Source organism: Electrophorus electricus, chromosome 2, assembly GCF_041902795.1.
Source record: "Electrophorus electricus isolate QZ-2024a chromosome 2, ASM4190279v1, whole genome shotgun sequence".
NCBI classification, from domain to species: domain Eukaryota; kingdom Metazoa; phylum Chordata; class Actinopteri; order Gymnotiformes; family Gymnotidae; genus Electrophorus; species Electrophorus electricus.
In genome coordinates, this window is record NC_137498.1 from 44333280 (window position 1) to 44348534 (window position 15255).

A 15255-nucleotide genomic window follows, 5' to 3' on the forward strand; every position below is an offset into this window, starting at 1 on the left:
GGGAGTGAAGAAAAACAGACTGAACAAAAAGCAGGAGCAGAGTAATCGATCAGACACGAGCTGCCGAACTGGATTATCATAATAAAGACTTGATCATCAAATCTTAGCCATGCTGAATGCATTTTTACATGTGCCTACAGCAAAAAATGTCAACTTACTCTTCCCACTTTGTAGACTTCTATTGTATCCAACAGGACTGAAAAACTCAAAGATGAACACAGTTACAGCCACCACTGACAGGCACATGACGAACATCATTACCCACACCGCAGGACTGTAAGGCTCTGAAACAGAGAAGACAAGAGCTAGGCGAAATGGCACGTGCAAAGAACCACAAAAAAACACATTTGCATTTTCTTAATGTGTTATGCCAAAATTACAGAGCAACACACAAAGTTGAAGCAAATAAAAGTGATAAGAGTCAGGCAAATATGCCATTATGTAAATATATACAGCTTGTGCTGTGCCCATGTTATTGCAACCTCTGACATCCTTTCTCAAGTACAAAAAGCAAACACACAGAGCATTAATAATTTCAGGTTTCTGTAAGTAAATCCAAAATGAAGTGGTGTGAAAAAGTGTTTGCCCCCTTCCTGATAGTTTTTTTTTCACTTAAATGTTTCAGATAATCAAACAAATTTAAATATTAGACAAAGAGAACACAAATAAACACAAAATGCAGTTTTTAAATGTTTTTTTTTTTATTAAGGGGGGAAAAAATTCATACTTACATGGCCCTGTGTGAAAAAGTGATTGCCCCCCCACCAAGCCATGTTAAAACATATATTAACTGTGGTTTATCACATCTTTGGAAAGCTGAGTTCAATTTCTCTAGCCATACCCTGGCCTGATTACTGCCAAACCTGTTCTCAATCAAGAAATCACTTAAATAGAACCTGCCTGACAAAGTGAAGTAGAGCAAAAGATCCTCAAAAGCTAGACAGCATGCTGCAGTCCAAAGAAATTCAGGAACAAATGAGATGCAAAGTAATTGAGATCTATCAGTCTGGAAAAGGTTATAAAGCCACTTCTAAAGCTTTGGGACGCCAGCGAACCACAGTGAGAGCCATTATCCACAAATGCAGAAAACATGGAACAGTGGTGAATCTTCCCAGGAGTGGTGGGCTGACCAAAATTACCCCAAGAGCGAAGTAATGACTCATCCAAGAGGTCACAAAAGACCTCACAACAACACCCAAAGAACTGCAGGCCTCACTTGCCTCAGTTAAGGTCAATGTTCATGACTCCACCATAAGAAAGAGACTGGGCAAAAATGGCCTGGATGGCAGAGTTCTAAGACAAAAACCGCTGGTGAGCAAAAAAAACATAAAGGCTTATCTCAGTTTTGCCAGAAAACATCTTGATACCCAAGACTGTTGGAAAAATACTCTGTGGCCTTATGAGACAAAAGTTGAACTTTTTGGAAGGTGTATGTCCCATTACATCTGGCATAAAAGTAACAGCATTTCACAAAAGGAACATCATACCAACAGTAAAATATGATGGTGGTAATGTGATGGTCTGGGGCTGTTTTGCTGCTACAAGACCTGGAAGACTTGCTGTGGTAAATGGAACCATAAATTCTGCTGTCTACCAAAAAATCCTGAAGGAGAATGTCCGGCCATCTGTTCGTGACCTCAAACTGAAGCGCACTTGGGTTCTGCAGCAGAACAATGATCCAAAACACACCAGTAAGTCCACCTCTGAATGGCTTAAGAAAAACAAAATGAAGACTTGAGTGGCCTAGTCAAAGTCCTGACCTGAATCTGATTGAGATGCTGTGGCATGACCTTAAAAAGGCGGTTTATGCTCGAAAACCCTCCAAAGTGGCCGAATTACAACAATTCTGCAAAGATGAGTGGGCCAAAATTCCTCCACAGCGCTGTAAAAGACTCATTGCCAGTTATCGCAAATGCTTGATTGCAGTTGTTGCTGCTAAGGATGGCCCAACCAGTTATTAGGTTTAGGGGGTTTAATCAGGTTTAATCACATTTTCACAAAGGGCCATGTAGGATTGGATTTTTTTACCTATAATAAAATCCTTCATTTAAAAACTGCATTTTGTGTTTACATGTTATCTTTGTCTAATATTTAAATTAGTTTGATCTGAAACATTTAAGTGTGACAAATGTGCAAAAAAGAAAATCAGGAAGGGGGCAAATACTTTTTCACACCACTGTATATGCCAATCCAATTTCACTAATCAACTTCATGTGTTATTCAGATTTCAAAAGGGAATGGTCCTGAATGGAGCAAAACAGGAACAAGGTACCAAAAAATTCTCTATAATGTTACAGCTTCATGTGGACAGTGAGAAAAGTGCTGACAGTCTTGCTACAGCATATAACTAAAGTCTACCATTAGGGTGTAGTTTGTTCCTCGAGGATGGAGCATGCTTCCTGTTGCTGGAATGTTTGTTGTATGGCAAAGTTCTTTTCTTTCCATGCACTGACTGTTGTACATGCCAGACCAGGTGTCTGCAAGGTCACATCAACCAAGTCAGTACTTCCATGCAACTCTGGTTGCTCACTGGCAAGCTGAACGTTTTGAAGCACGCGCTGAGCCTTCACCTTCCCTGACTGGTGAAAAGAAGCAGGTAATGGGCCTTCACTTTCCCTGATTGGTGAAGAGAAGCACGAATTGGGCCTTCGCCCAAGGTTGGTGGTAGCAAGAATACAACAATGGCAGAGGCTGACACTGGGAGACAGTATCAGACTGTATCTTTCATGCCAGCCATAAACAAGAGTCTGACCAAAGACTCAAAGCCAACATTCAGTTTGCAGTAATCTATAGTTTTGGGCCAGATGGTCATTTAAGATTGGTCACTTTACTTATTCACAGGGATTTTTTTATTGCAGTCTCATATTTAGTCAGCTATTGTGCTCATGTCAACATTGCATCTGTTAAGAGATAACATGACAGATAATATATACATACTTATAATTTACACCTAAAAAGACAGCAAGGTTATCTTAATAAACAGCATTTATGAAGTGGTGGTGCATGATGAATCCTTTTTTCTCTCCATGTACTGAGAAGGAGTTAATATATTAATCTAACTCAAGAAAAACTTGTAATTAAAGCAAAACAGCAATTAAAGACTAAAATACTCTAAACATTTCTCATTCAATCATTAGTCTCAAGCCATCTTGAGTTCTCCAAGGATGTTTTGATTTGGCAATTTCACAGTCGAATTGATCATTGGGTCTGATAGATGGCCTTCACCATGAATCGCAAAATTAAGGGGCTTTGCTGGCAAACCTAAATCTGTGTCAGCAAAGTTCTACGGTTATTTGACTTACTAGAAGAAAATGACTGACTTGTATTTGATCAACCCCCCCTCCACCTTCATTAGAGGGCTGGTGGATCCTGCCATGCTGGTGCAACATGTGCAGGCAAATCTCAATTGTAAATAAAGGACATGCATTCATGTTCCACAGTAGCAACACAAAAAACTACCAGACAGCAAGACAAATAAAGATACAGGGCTTAAAAAGGCAATCTGTCATCAGCACTGAATTGACTATGTGATTAGGCTGTTTTCTCTCTTTGTAGACTGCTCTACTTTTAGCATGTCTGTGATCTGTTCTCCTGTTTCGTACTGAAGAAGAGTGAAGAAGAAAAGTGAAACAGTACAGAAATCTGAAACCCTGTGACAGTAATGTCTGTCTCTCTCACCAAGGAAAGCAGAAGGAGACACAGTGCCGTTGCTACGAGAGACCATGACGCTGATGCCAGTCTCCACGAAAGGAACAGAGAATTCCACAACCTCTGATCTTTCTTCATTGATGGTCAGGGAGCCAATGGCCATGTCAGCTCGCTTGGACACCACCTGGTGAACAGGGGGACAAACGGGGGAATAAAACATCAAAATAACACCCATTCAAACCACTTACATTTGCAGTTACACTGATGCTACCACAGCTTATGTTCTCTAAGTTGACTAAATGAAAGCATATCTGAAAGGTTTGTCTCGACAAAAGTTATTCTGGGGTGACAAGCACCTTGTGTAATACACTTCAAACACTTACTGCAAAAGGGCATAATTACTGTTAAACTATGATGAGCTCTGCCATCTCTCAGACAGTGGTCACGCCCATTTCAGAGAGGAGTCTGCGACACACTGATTCAAAGTCAACTTAAAGTCTAAAAGAATAACGATTGGCTCACCTCTCCCACCATTCCGTTCCACTGTCCGTCTATGTTCTTCCCATGCCTGCCATTGGTCACCAGATAGAGGTCATAGGTGAACCCCACTATTTTAGCCAATCGCTTGAGGACATCAATGCAGAAACCTTTGCAGCAGTGCTTCATGGACTGAATTCCTTCCACCAGGGCACTGTTACAAAAGACGGAGAAAGGCTAAGTGATAGAAGAGAGGACAAGGGAGAGGAGCTTCAGCTGGAAGAAAATGGAGACTGAGAATGGAGTCTGAGAATGGAGTCTGAGAATGGAGTCTGCATTAGTGTGGTAAACTTAGACATCTCCTGATGTGAGTGGAGTGAGTGAATAAACTACAAATGTTTACCAGTGCATTCAGGCACATGAGGACACATACACTTAGTTCTTTGCAGGAAATAATTTCTGAACCACAAAATAATTTCTGAACATGTTTAAAGTAAAATATATTAATTTTCATTTTATGTGAAAATTTATTTTAAAAATTTATATGAATAATCAATCAAATTTTCAGACAATACATTTGTGTCAGGTTTGGAAACAAATGTGCTTAGTTTGTGGTTCTGCTGCATCTGAATAACTTTAGAAAATGATGTAAATATTTTTTACTGACGTGTACTTAATCCTGTGAAACATACTACCGCCATAAATTGTAAAAAAAAATAAATAATAAATTATATATATATATATATATATATATATATATATATATATATATATATATATATATATATCTTCAGATTGGTCTCATCCCTGTGCTCTGTTCATGGATGAGATTTTGAAATGTCTGAACAGCTAACACACCAGCCCTCAAACCCCAAAAGCAAAAAATAAACCTATTCTAAATACAAAAACATAACTGTATATTATGCATACATTCAAAGTAAAATCAATTTGGTTTCAACATGTTACACCTTCTTTCAATGAGTATATGTCTCTGGCATCTCTAGATAATAAACTATTATATTTCTTGTTGCCGTCTAGTCCTTGGCAAGAGTCAATATAAAGATTTTGAACACTTTGTCAGTTCTTCACAGAATGAATGTCTCTCCTGATTAAATGAAGCATGCACTGTTTGATTGTTTTTCAGTGTAGGTGTAGGAACTCACTGGTGTAGAAACACTATATATATATCATGTGCTCCAAAACACTGAGTTGCCTGAAAAAGCCTTTTTTAAAAGAACTTCCAGTTTTGTGCATTGACCTGTTGTTGAGTGGCAGGCGGCAGGGCACAGAGTCGCGTATGCAGGAGCCGGTGCCTGGGTCAGCAGCCTCTACGATGACAAAGGGCCTCTCCTCCAGCGTGACCACACGCAGGTGCTGGCTGTCGTCCAGGGGCTTGAGAAAAGGGCCATAGCGCGACCAAGGGGGGTAGCGCAGACGCAAAACACCATTCTCCCACCAGCCTACCTGAATAATGGGAAATATCACTTATACATTATTAAACCACCATTACTCACTAAAGCTATTAATGGTCATGGTAATGGCTTTTCTTCACACACAAATCTGAAAAATATGACTGATTATAAAAAGAGGATTTAAAAGGAGGATTATTTGTATTGATTGGATTGCACTAGTAAATTATGTCTGCCATTTTATTAAATCACAGTCAGGAATTTAAATATGTTAATCCACTGAACACATGAATGAATGAATGGATGAATGAATGAATTAATGAACAACAACTGAGGCTCTCGCCCTCACCTCTTCCCAGCCACGCCCAGCCATGTAGGAGATGACATCCACTAGTGGACTGGCCAAATATCCATCATCATTAAAGGAGTAGTCTCGCCCCGATAGTGTTATGTTACTGAAGTACCTGCACAAGGCACAAAGAGGTAAAGAGAAAGAGAGGAAAAGAGAGAGAGAAGAAGAGAGAGAGGAACAAATTGTGAGTGAAGGAACAAATTAAGGAGAAGAAAGGTGATAAAGAATGGGAAAGTAGTAAAGGGAAGGACAGAGGGAGAGGTAGGGTGATTAAGAGAGAGAGAGCGAGAGCTGGCAGAGATAAAGAGAGAGAAAGATCGGAGTTCCATTAGTCACCTTCCCACTCTGTATATTGTGTGTGTTTTGTGCTGAATGCTTCAGGGACCTTTATATAAACCTCTTAACAATGCTGCCATTGAAAACTAGGGAGATAGTCCTGGATTCTCAATGAATATGAATGCATGAATGAGTTAACCAATGAGGACATGTAGTAGGAAGGAAGGGAGAAAATTGGTTGTCGAGCTCAGGCCTGCAGTGAAAGATCGCATATGTTTGAATGAATCATGTTATGTGTAAGTGAGTAAATGAATGAATGAATGAAGGAATGAATGAGTGAATGATTGTGCAGGCTACCTCAAACAGCAAATAAACATATCTAAGGAAGAGAAACTGGAGAGAAGGGATCACTCTGCCTGTAGTTTCCATCAGGCAATAGACAGCGCACACTAGCCATCTCACCGGTGTCTTGCTTTCAATATTCCACTGTTTAGGGCTCTTAGGATGCCGCTGAGATGTTCGTGCGTGTCTCCATGACAACTGGGCATCCAAGAGCCACGCCGAAACAGGGAAAGCAGAGGAACTCAGAACACCAGTAGAAGAAGAAGAGGTGAAAAAAGGAAGAAAAGGAGAAAATGTCAAAATTCGTTGTTTTCTGCTTCCCTCCACAAATGGGCACTGCCTCTTTCATCTACAATTAGTCTCCCCTCCCCCTCATTTTTGACGATGGGGCTGCAGCTGCTTTGTGTGAGATAAAGCCTCTTTTGGTAGCTTCTCATTTTTATTTTAGCACATTATATTATTGAGTGCTTGCCCCACGTTTTAATGAGATTTGTGTCATAAGTCTTGCTGCTCGAATCCTTGCAAGGAATTGCACTTGAGACGTAATCCATAATTCAGGAAGCACTGTATAAGAGATTTCGTTTATTTCCGTGGATTGGTCAGGATGACTGGTGAAGTAAGCTGTTTGTTTAATGCCCATTTAATGGGCTGGGAAACCAGTGGTGTTACTGGTGAAAGCGGTCTCATTCATCACAGGTAATATGGTTAGAAGTCTGTGGAGATGATGACATAGAGGTGATGAATAACTTTGTTAATGTCAAACACGTTCTTTATTCACCCTGTGTGAAGAAATGTATTCTATCTCAGCCTCTCATGTGCACCTACCAAATAACATCCTTTCACACACACATACACACAAACACACACACACACACACACACACACGCACATACATGCACACACCACCACATTTCAATGCCTTGCCCCCTGCCCACATCAGCGTCACACAGTTCGCAGCAAAAGAACATGAAACAATAAAAATAATTACAGTATGAAATACTTCCTCTGGCCTACATGCATATAAATGACAACGAAGCATCTGACACTTCCTGTAACCCCTCTATGTCTGTCTCATCCACTCAGATTGTCTCTCGCCCCCTGCAATGTTGTCATAGCGACACAGCCATTGACATTATATGTGTTCTGCTAATGCCTTACAATGTGGGGTGAACAAACAGCCTGGCGTGCCATTCCTATCAGAATACAGGTGTCAGTCTTACGCTCACAACAGTACAAATGAACGTGCACATGTAGCCTTGCAGAAGGGGAAGACAAAAAGAAAGGGCAAAGCAAAAAGACAGATGAGAGGCCGAGAACGAGATGGAGTGACATATGAAGCCTCATGTGGTTACCAGAAATGACATAGAGTGAACCAGAGGGATGTAGATTCAAGGCAGGCAAATGAGCAGCAAGACAAAGACTACAGCATGAGGAAGAGGTGATACCAGACCACAAGGAGATATGGTCTAGTGCCAGAGGATGTGAAGAAGTAGAGACACTATCTGGTATATGCATTCGTTCTAGCGCTGGCAGGTGCAGTTTGGCTTCACGCATCAGCTTCACCATGTGTCAGTGTCGCCATGAGCAATGTGGCACAGGCATGTGTGCATTCACAGGCTCCGCCCTCCATGGCCTGAGGATGTCAGCAAGTGATGGGAGACTGACATCAGCATAACCATGTTAGGGATCGGGTGTGATCGATTTATGAGAAATATGGCCAAAGATGGTCCAAAATGGTCCAACAGCAGGGCAACAAATAGCAAGGGGCAGAGGTGGCTGGCACTGGGGGAAGGAGAAGGGGGAATATGGATAGGGGGCCATGTGGAGGTTGGTTGATGTTGAGTATTTAAACATCTGAAACAGTGAAGCAGATTTAATGTCTCTATTAAAGCAGCATTCATACGGTGATGAGCAGCATTTTCTCTCTGCTGTGTGTGTGTGTGTGTGAGTGTGTGAGGGTGCGTGTATGTGTGTGTTTGTGCGTGCATGCTTGTCTGTGTGTGTGCTTGTCTGCGTGCATGCGTGCGTGTGTATGTGCATGTGCATGTGTGTGTGCAATCGTGAATGTGCAGGTGTGTGCATGCTTGCATGCGCATATGCATGCATGCGTGTGTGTGCATGCGTGTGTGCGTGCATGCGTGTATGTGTGTGTGAATGTGTGTGTCTGTTTGTGTGTGTGTATATGCTTGCATGTCCACGTGCATGTGTGTGCATGTGTATGTCTGTGTGTGTGTGCGTGTTTGTGTTTGTGTGTGTGGGTGTGTGTGGGTGTGTGTGTGCGAGCACACATTTACTGGTGACAAAATGTACTTCACAGAGCATTTCAGTATGCCCCTCCCACCAAAACCAACAAGTGGTCTAAGTGCTAAACAGCCCCAGGTTTGAATCCCACATGCACTGTGCTCTTTTGGCTTCGGGTCTTTGCCAGCACACATGGTTCTGCTCACACTAGGAGAAAAGCACGACATGATCTCTCTCACCTCTGCCATGAAGCAAGACAATATACCGGCATTGTGAGCCACCTGACAACACTGTTTGGCAGGTAGTTTATAAACCAGGGGCTGGCCTACCTTTTTACATTGAGAAATGCTATATTTGTGTGTGTGTGTGTGTGTGTGTGTGTGTGTGTGTGTGAGCGTGATGACATGTCTGAGATGGTTAGGGAGATCTGTACTCTGCTGGTGACAGCCAGTGATATTTCCCAATGCACTCTGCCACCATATCCAATTATCCTATTTACATGCAAAACGACACTGAACGCGTGCCTCTTTAGAGTCGGCCGTGGGGGAGACGTGAGTGGAGGAGAAACGGGGGATGAGACGGAGCTTGGAACTGACAAAAGAGGAGAGCTTGAAGGAGACACAGAGCCAAGAGAGAGAGACAAAGAGATGAGATCAAAGATGAGGCCGTAGTGTGGTGATGGGGGAAGTGAAGATAGGGAACAGGATGAAGGAATGTACAGATTAAAAGAGAGATGAGCAAGAGAGAGGGGCAATGAGAGAAGCAGAGATGTGGGGAAGGCAGTGAGTGAGGCAGCAGCAAAGAAAGAGTGACAGAATCAGACACCAAAAACATCTAATCAAGCACAGAGTAATAAAAAAGACAAAAAAAAACAAAAAACAAAGCAAGACAAACAGAAGAGAAAGAGAGAGAGAGAGAGAGAGAGAGAGAGAGTTTAGTGGATAACAGAGTGTGAATAACAGCAGTAATCTGGCCAAAGAGATACAAGAGAGGCAGTAGGTTAGCATTTATTACACTCCATTATCTTATGCAGTAGCAAAAAGTCAGCAGTAGGGGGCAACAAGTCTGTAGCATTAGCCCCAGTCCATTCACCAGCTGTCTTCTTCTCTTATACACGCAACACTGTCTGTGTCCAATGACCCATTTTTCTTCACAGCTGGACTTGTCTTAAATAATGAGAAAATCAGTTTAACTGCTCCCAGATCAGGTATACTGTAAAGGGCACATCAGAGTAGTGTAAATGCTTATGACTCTAATGAAAATATTTTTACCAAGTGTGTGGACTGTGGGCTTTAAGACTGGAGTAAGGGGACAAGTTCAAAGTAAACGTTTTGTAAAAAAAAAAAAAAAGAAAAGAAAATTGATCTGATGATAAAGAACATTTAATACATTAAAGTTTAAGTTTCTCCACTGAACCTTCCTTTGAGCTCAGCATTCCTGGTGACATGTTAAATGACAGGCTTAAAACCCATTATGATCCTTTCAGTTTAGGACTGAGTGACAGGAATGCTACAATGAAAGCACTTTTCCATTAAAAGACAAGCCAGCATTGTGGTTTAATGCCTCTGACTGGAATGGAAAGATTTACGAGACCTATGACTGACAGGAAAATCAACAAATCCTGCAGTATCTGCTGTCTAATGCAGAGGTGGAGAGGGGTAGAGTAAGATGGAGAAAGATGTAGAGAAGTGGACAGAGATGAAGAGAGGTAAAGATAGGTGGAAAGAGAAGGAGAGAGGTGGAGAAAGTCTGAGAGAGGTGGCGAGAGAAGGAGAGAGGAGGAGAGAGTTGGAGAGTGATGGATAGAGATGTACAGAGACAGAGAGGATGAGAGAGGTGGAGAGAAGTGGAGAGAAATGGAAAGAGATGTAGAGAGGTGGAAAGAGAAAGAGAGAAGTGGAGAGCAGAAGAGGAACAAAGAATGAGACTCCTTTAGAAACCAGTGGTACCCAAAGAGGTTGCAACTTTGTGGAACCATGACACACTGAAATGTTGCTTGAAGCAGTTTTTAACATGTAATAGAATATTACCTTTCATCATTTTATTTTCCTTATCATTTATCAAACCTAAATGTGATTTAAGAAATTTTAAGGCAAGCAAAAAAATCAATCAGCATGATGAACCATTTTCAGAACCACATTTTAAAATAGAACAATCGAGTTCTTGAAGCAAAGAAACTCTTTTCTTGGCAAATCGAGATGGTGAACTTTTTCACGTTGCAAATAGTAGATCAATATCTAGCTTCTGCTTGATATATATTGAATACAGGAGAAGTACTGGTTCTGCTTGATATGGTCATTCTGAATACGTTTTCAAATCTTTCCATTATTAATCCAGAAGATGGTTTGATTTTCTTTCACGGTTGACCTATATTATTTCCTATATAAGTAGGGTAATATCAGTCAGTTTACGTGTAATTTAGCATGAAAAAAAGGAAACGAATGTACTGTTTGGACCCTCGGGGCTATCAAGATGCTATTACACTCAGCATGCCATGCGTCTAAAACACGTTATTTCAAAATCTGTGGATATTTACTACTGGTTCTTAGCCCAGGTCCTGAGGGACTCTACCACACACAACACCACATACTTCAGTGCTATTCTTGCTCTGCCACAAGTGATAAAACCTATTAGCTAGTGATCAAGTGTGACAATGATCCAAAACATTTCAATGACCCCCTCCACTTCAAACCAGCATGTTCTGGCTGACAGTGATATGTGAAGCACACACCCTCAAAACATCTTGTCCCACATTACCTGATCCTGTCCCGCACCCTCTGTGTGTGGTTGCCATCTGTCACGCAGTTCCCAGCAAAGCCTGTGCCTCTGGCACCACCATACTCCCTGCGTAGAGCCATGGCACCATGCGTCAGTACCGACACACCCTTAGCAATGCGCCGACGGGGCTCATCTCGCCATCCCTGTGGTCGAACGGTAAACAGAGCCTTAGGAAGACCCTCCACTCCCAGTCCCGACAGAGCAGGCCCCACGGCAAACCACATGTGTGAGGGCGTGGCCTGTCCCGACAGCCATGCCGCCTTAAAAATTTGTTCCGCCTCTTCATGTGAGCAGTACAGGAGCCGCACCTACAAAAAACAGTAAAACAAGATTGAGGATGTTATGTGACAGTGGTAAAAGATCATCAGAACCTAAGACACCAAGTTATTCGCTCTTCACACTATTGTTATACACATATACAACGCTACAGCTACTCAGCAAATCAAGGTCTCACTGCACATTTGACAAGCAAGGTCAGCTGTGAACATTTGTTTAGAAGCCTTCTTCGATCTGTAGTAGGCAACTGTTTCCCAGAGGTCTGTGCAGCCTTCTCAGACAGAAAATGAAAATCTTGAAGAAGATCTATCCAGAGGACTCATTATGAGGCAGTGTAGTTCTTCAATAAAATGGTTGATTATCAGTGCTGTAGACATTAAACATCGGTTTTCTAAACAAACACATATTGCGAAGATATTCACTTGTGTTTCAGAACTGCAATGTTGGAACCCAAAGGAGAAGAATGAAGAATCTTGAAGATATTCTTTCTACCAGGGTGGAAAATACATACAAACCAAATTCTTCAATAAGAATTACAATACAGCGATCTACCAACTCACTGCTTGCATTCTCTCATATCATCAAAATTGCATGGCAGAAGGTTTTCCAAACATGCCTGTTTCCCAGACCCAGATTAAGCTTCCAGATAGACTAAAAAGAACTTCTAGTTGTGATTCGTCATTTGTACTGCAATGCACTGCAAGCTTCTAGGAAACCTGCTTTTAGTGACAGAAAGCAAGGATTAACAAACATGCATCATTAGTTTAATAAGACATATCACATAATACATTTAATGAGTCTTGAGAAGTACTCGGAGACTGGAATATGCAAACATCGATGGAAATTTTATTACAATGAAAGTGAACACTTACTCACATTACAGCCCCACAGTGACTGTTTTTAATATACTTCTGTATCCAAAGACAAAGTAAAAATAATTAATGAATGGTCTTGTCTTTTTGGTTTATAAAATCTACATATTTATGGATAAAACTCACAAATTAGTAAAAAAATAGTTTTATAGATAGAGAACACTGTCTAAACAAGGAAGAGTGTGGTCTCAGCTGCCATTTATTATGCATATGGATGAATCCACATGGGTAAAGAAATGACTGACATTTTGTCACATCATGAAATGTAAATATCACAAACTGTCGGTTAATACTAGAGGAGTAGCAGACTGGCATCATAGATGCTGCCTCAGGGATTAGTTGCATTCCCTAGTATAAAACCTATCTCATCCATAATAACAGTTAGTTTTAAAAGGATGTGTAATTTGACGAGTGTGGTGTGCAAGAGAAGTGCCAAATGCAGCAGACTATAAAGTGAGATTGGTGTCTTAAAATGGAACTAGGTCACACTAAATTTCCGAGAAACATTAGCACTCAAAACATATTATCCCTATGAAAGGTATAGAGGTATAAGTACTATGGTACCTTCAAAATAGTTCTTAGCTGATAGAAATCATGACTAAAAGCTAAACTTTAGTTTAACATGGGCCACTTTCAATGGTTTTACTGCAGCTTTAATTACTGTAGATTTAATGAATAGGAATTTTTGAATTTTAAGTGAATATGAATAATCTTTGCTATATGTAAAGAGCTTAAACTCTATATAAAGAGTTAACCTGTAGAGGCAGACGTGTTTACTCTCCTACCATCACAGTGCAATGCTTTATGGACAACTATGTCAATCAAATCATGTTACTCAAAGAAAAAGTATTCTCTAATGTATTCTCTATTAAGGGGTTATATTAATCTTTCCTAAAAGAATAAAAACACCACATTTAGAACCTCAAAGCACAGTTCTTTGGTATTGTCATCCAAAATGAAATTTGGCAATTCAAATTTTCCAGGACAGTGTGACATGAAAGATTTCAAATAGGGCAACATTAGTAGTGGCAGTTCCATCTTCCCATCCCACTCTCAGTTCACTCAGCACTGATCCCAATTTGGACTTCACTCTTTAATAACCTGCCACTGTAATTTTTTGCAAATCTGTTTGACTGCACAGGAGACACGGTGACTTGCAGTTTGGTTTGTCCCCCAAATCAAAACACTGATTAGGGTCTTGAAAGTCCAGGTGCCTGGACACTGAGGAGAATTAATCAGTCAAGTCACTGAATGTAGAAAATCCCTTCTTGTGCTGCCAGCCTGTGGAAGATTGAGTTGGTCACCTTTGGGTCAGATGGGAACTGTCATTTAATGTCACACTGCTCAGTAACATTACAGATGCCATCTCCCCTCTCGTAGGCTCTGTGACCCCCTTCTCTTCACATAAAGGGCATGGTTTGAGTTGAGAGAAAGACAGACATGGGGAAGGAAAGAGAGGAAGACAGGAAAAGAGTGAAAAAAGAGTAAGCAACTAAAGGGAAATAGGAAGAAAGCCAATGATACGACCTTAGCGGATAACACAGAGGGGTACAAAAAGTACAGAAACATGAGATGAATGGAAAGGTCAAACAAGAAAGACATGAAAGGTTTACACTCAGAGTAATGGCAGAGAGTTACGGAAACAGCATATAGGAGAAACTTTTGAAAGACTTTGTGGTCTGGCACTAGTGACCTGACATTAATTATTGTAGGAAATGATGATGTTAGACAGGCTTAGTGTCATTACATCAACAGGTTATTCCTCTTTTCATTTTTACATTCATATTACAATTAGTAACCAAGACAAGTTTGACAAAACAATTGTTAATTGTGAAGCATCATCAAATTGAAGTAAGAAGAGTAACTGAGACAGAGAGTGTAGTCACTGCATTGTTAAAAGACACACAAAAAAATAGAAAGTAACAGGGACAGTACTAGTATAAAAAACATCCAGTACAGCCAGCAAATGGGTCAGGAGGGTTGTTGTTTTGTTTTTTTTTGTTTACTGTAACTACAGCGAAAGGTAAAATAACAAAGTTAAACTGTGAGACCATCTTCTACTGGTTTCTCCTCATTCTCATCCACTTCTTACCTAAGCCTCATTCGTTCCTCACCTGAGCCTCATTCTCCTTCAGCAGTCTGCGGGTGCGTGCTCCACCGGGGTCGTCCGTCACATTGAGCATCACCGTGTTCTTCCTCTCCCAGCCAATGAATGAGCCATCTGTTATGCCCTCCACCATGGCCAGAAAGTCCTCATAGCCATGATGACGGGTGGTAACCACAGAGAAGGCTGTCCAATCGAATTCCTCCAGCACCTCGAAGATGACCTCCAACTGCAGAGCCGTGGAGCAGGAGAACTGCAGGTAGACTGAGCCGCTCTCCTGAGGACAGGCGGAGAACATCAGAAGCATACTTTAGAGCTTCATAAAACCTCATAAGTGTTTCTTACATCACTGTCACCTAAAATAGCAGAAGGCACACTGCCTGTAGAAGATCCCAGGACTGGTTTGCACTTTTCCTTATTAGCCAGCTAGCTTTTATCTTAATTTTAATCCTGTTGTTCTGTCGGAACTCTTTTATGTGG

General features: G+C 41.1%; 1 protein-coding gene across 3 annotated transcripts in view; it reads right to left on the reverse strand.

Moving 5' to 3' along the window:
* Positions 1 to 15255, reverse strand: part of grin2da (glutamate receptor, ionotropic, N-methyl D-aspartate 2D, a) — a 69170-nt gene that overhangs the window by 19545 nt on the left and 34370 nt on the right. For 2 of the 3 annotated variants that reach the window (XM_081705952.1, XM_035529242.2), the window contains 7 exons: positions 14786 to 15052; positions 11503 to 11831; positions 5884 to 5998; positions 5384 to 5589; positions 4171 to 4339; positions 3679 to 3832; positions 159 to 284 (listed from right to left, as the gene is read on the reverse strand). In XM_081705952.1, the coding sequence (XP_081562078.1) occupies positions 159 to 284; positions 3679 to 3832; positions 4171 to 4339; positions 5384 to 5589; positions 5884 to 5998; positions 11503 to 11831; positions 14786 to 14911 (1225 nt within the window). In that variant the 5' untranslated portion in view covers positions 14912 to 15052. Of the gene's footprint in view, positions 1 to 158; positions 285 to 3678; positions 3833 to 4170; positions 4340 to 5383; positions 5590 to 5883; positions 5999 to 6624; positions 9450 to 11502; positions 11832 to 14785; positions 15053 to 15255 lie in introns of those variants that run through there. The other variant, XM_035529243.2, reaches the window with a different exon arrangement.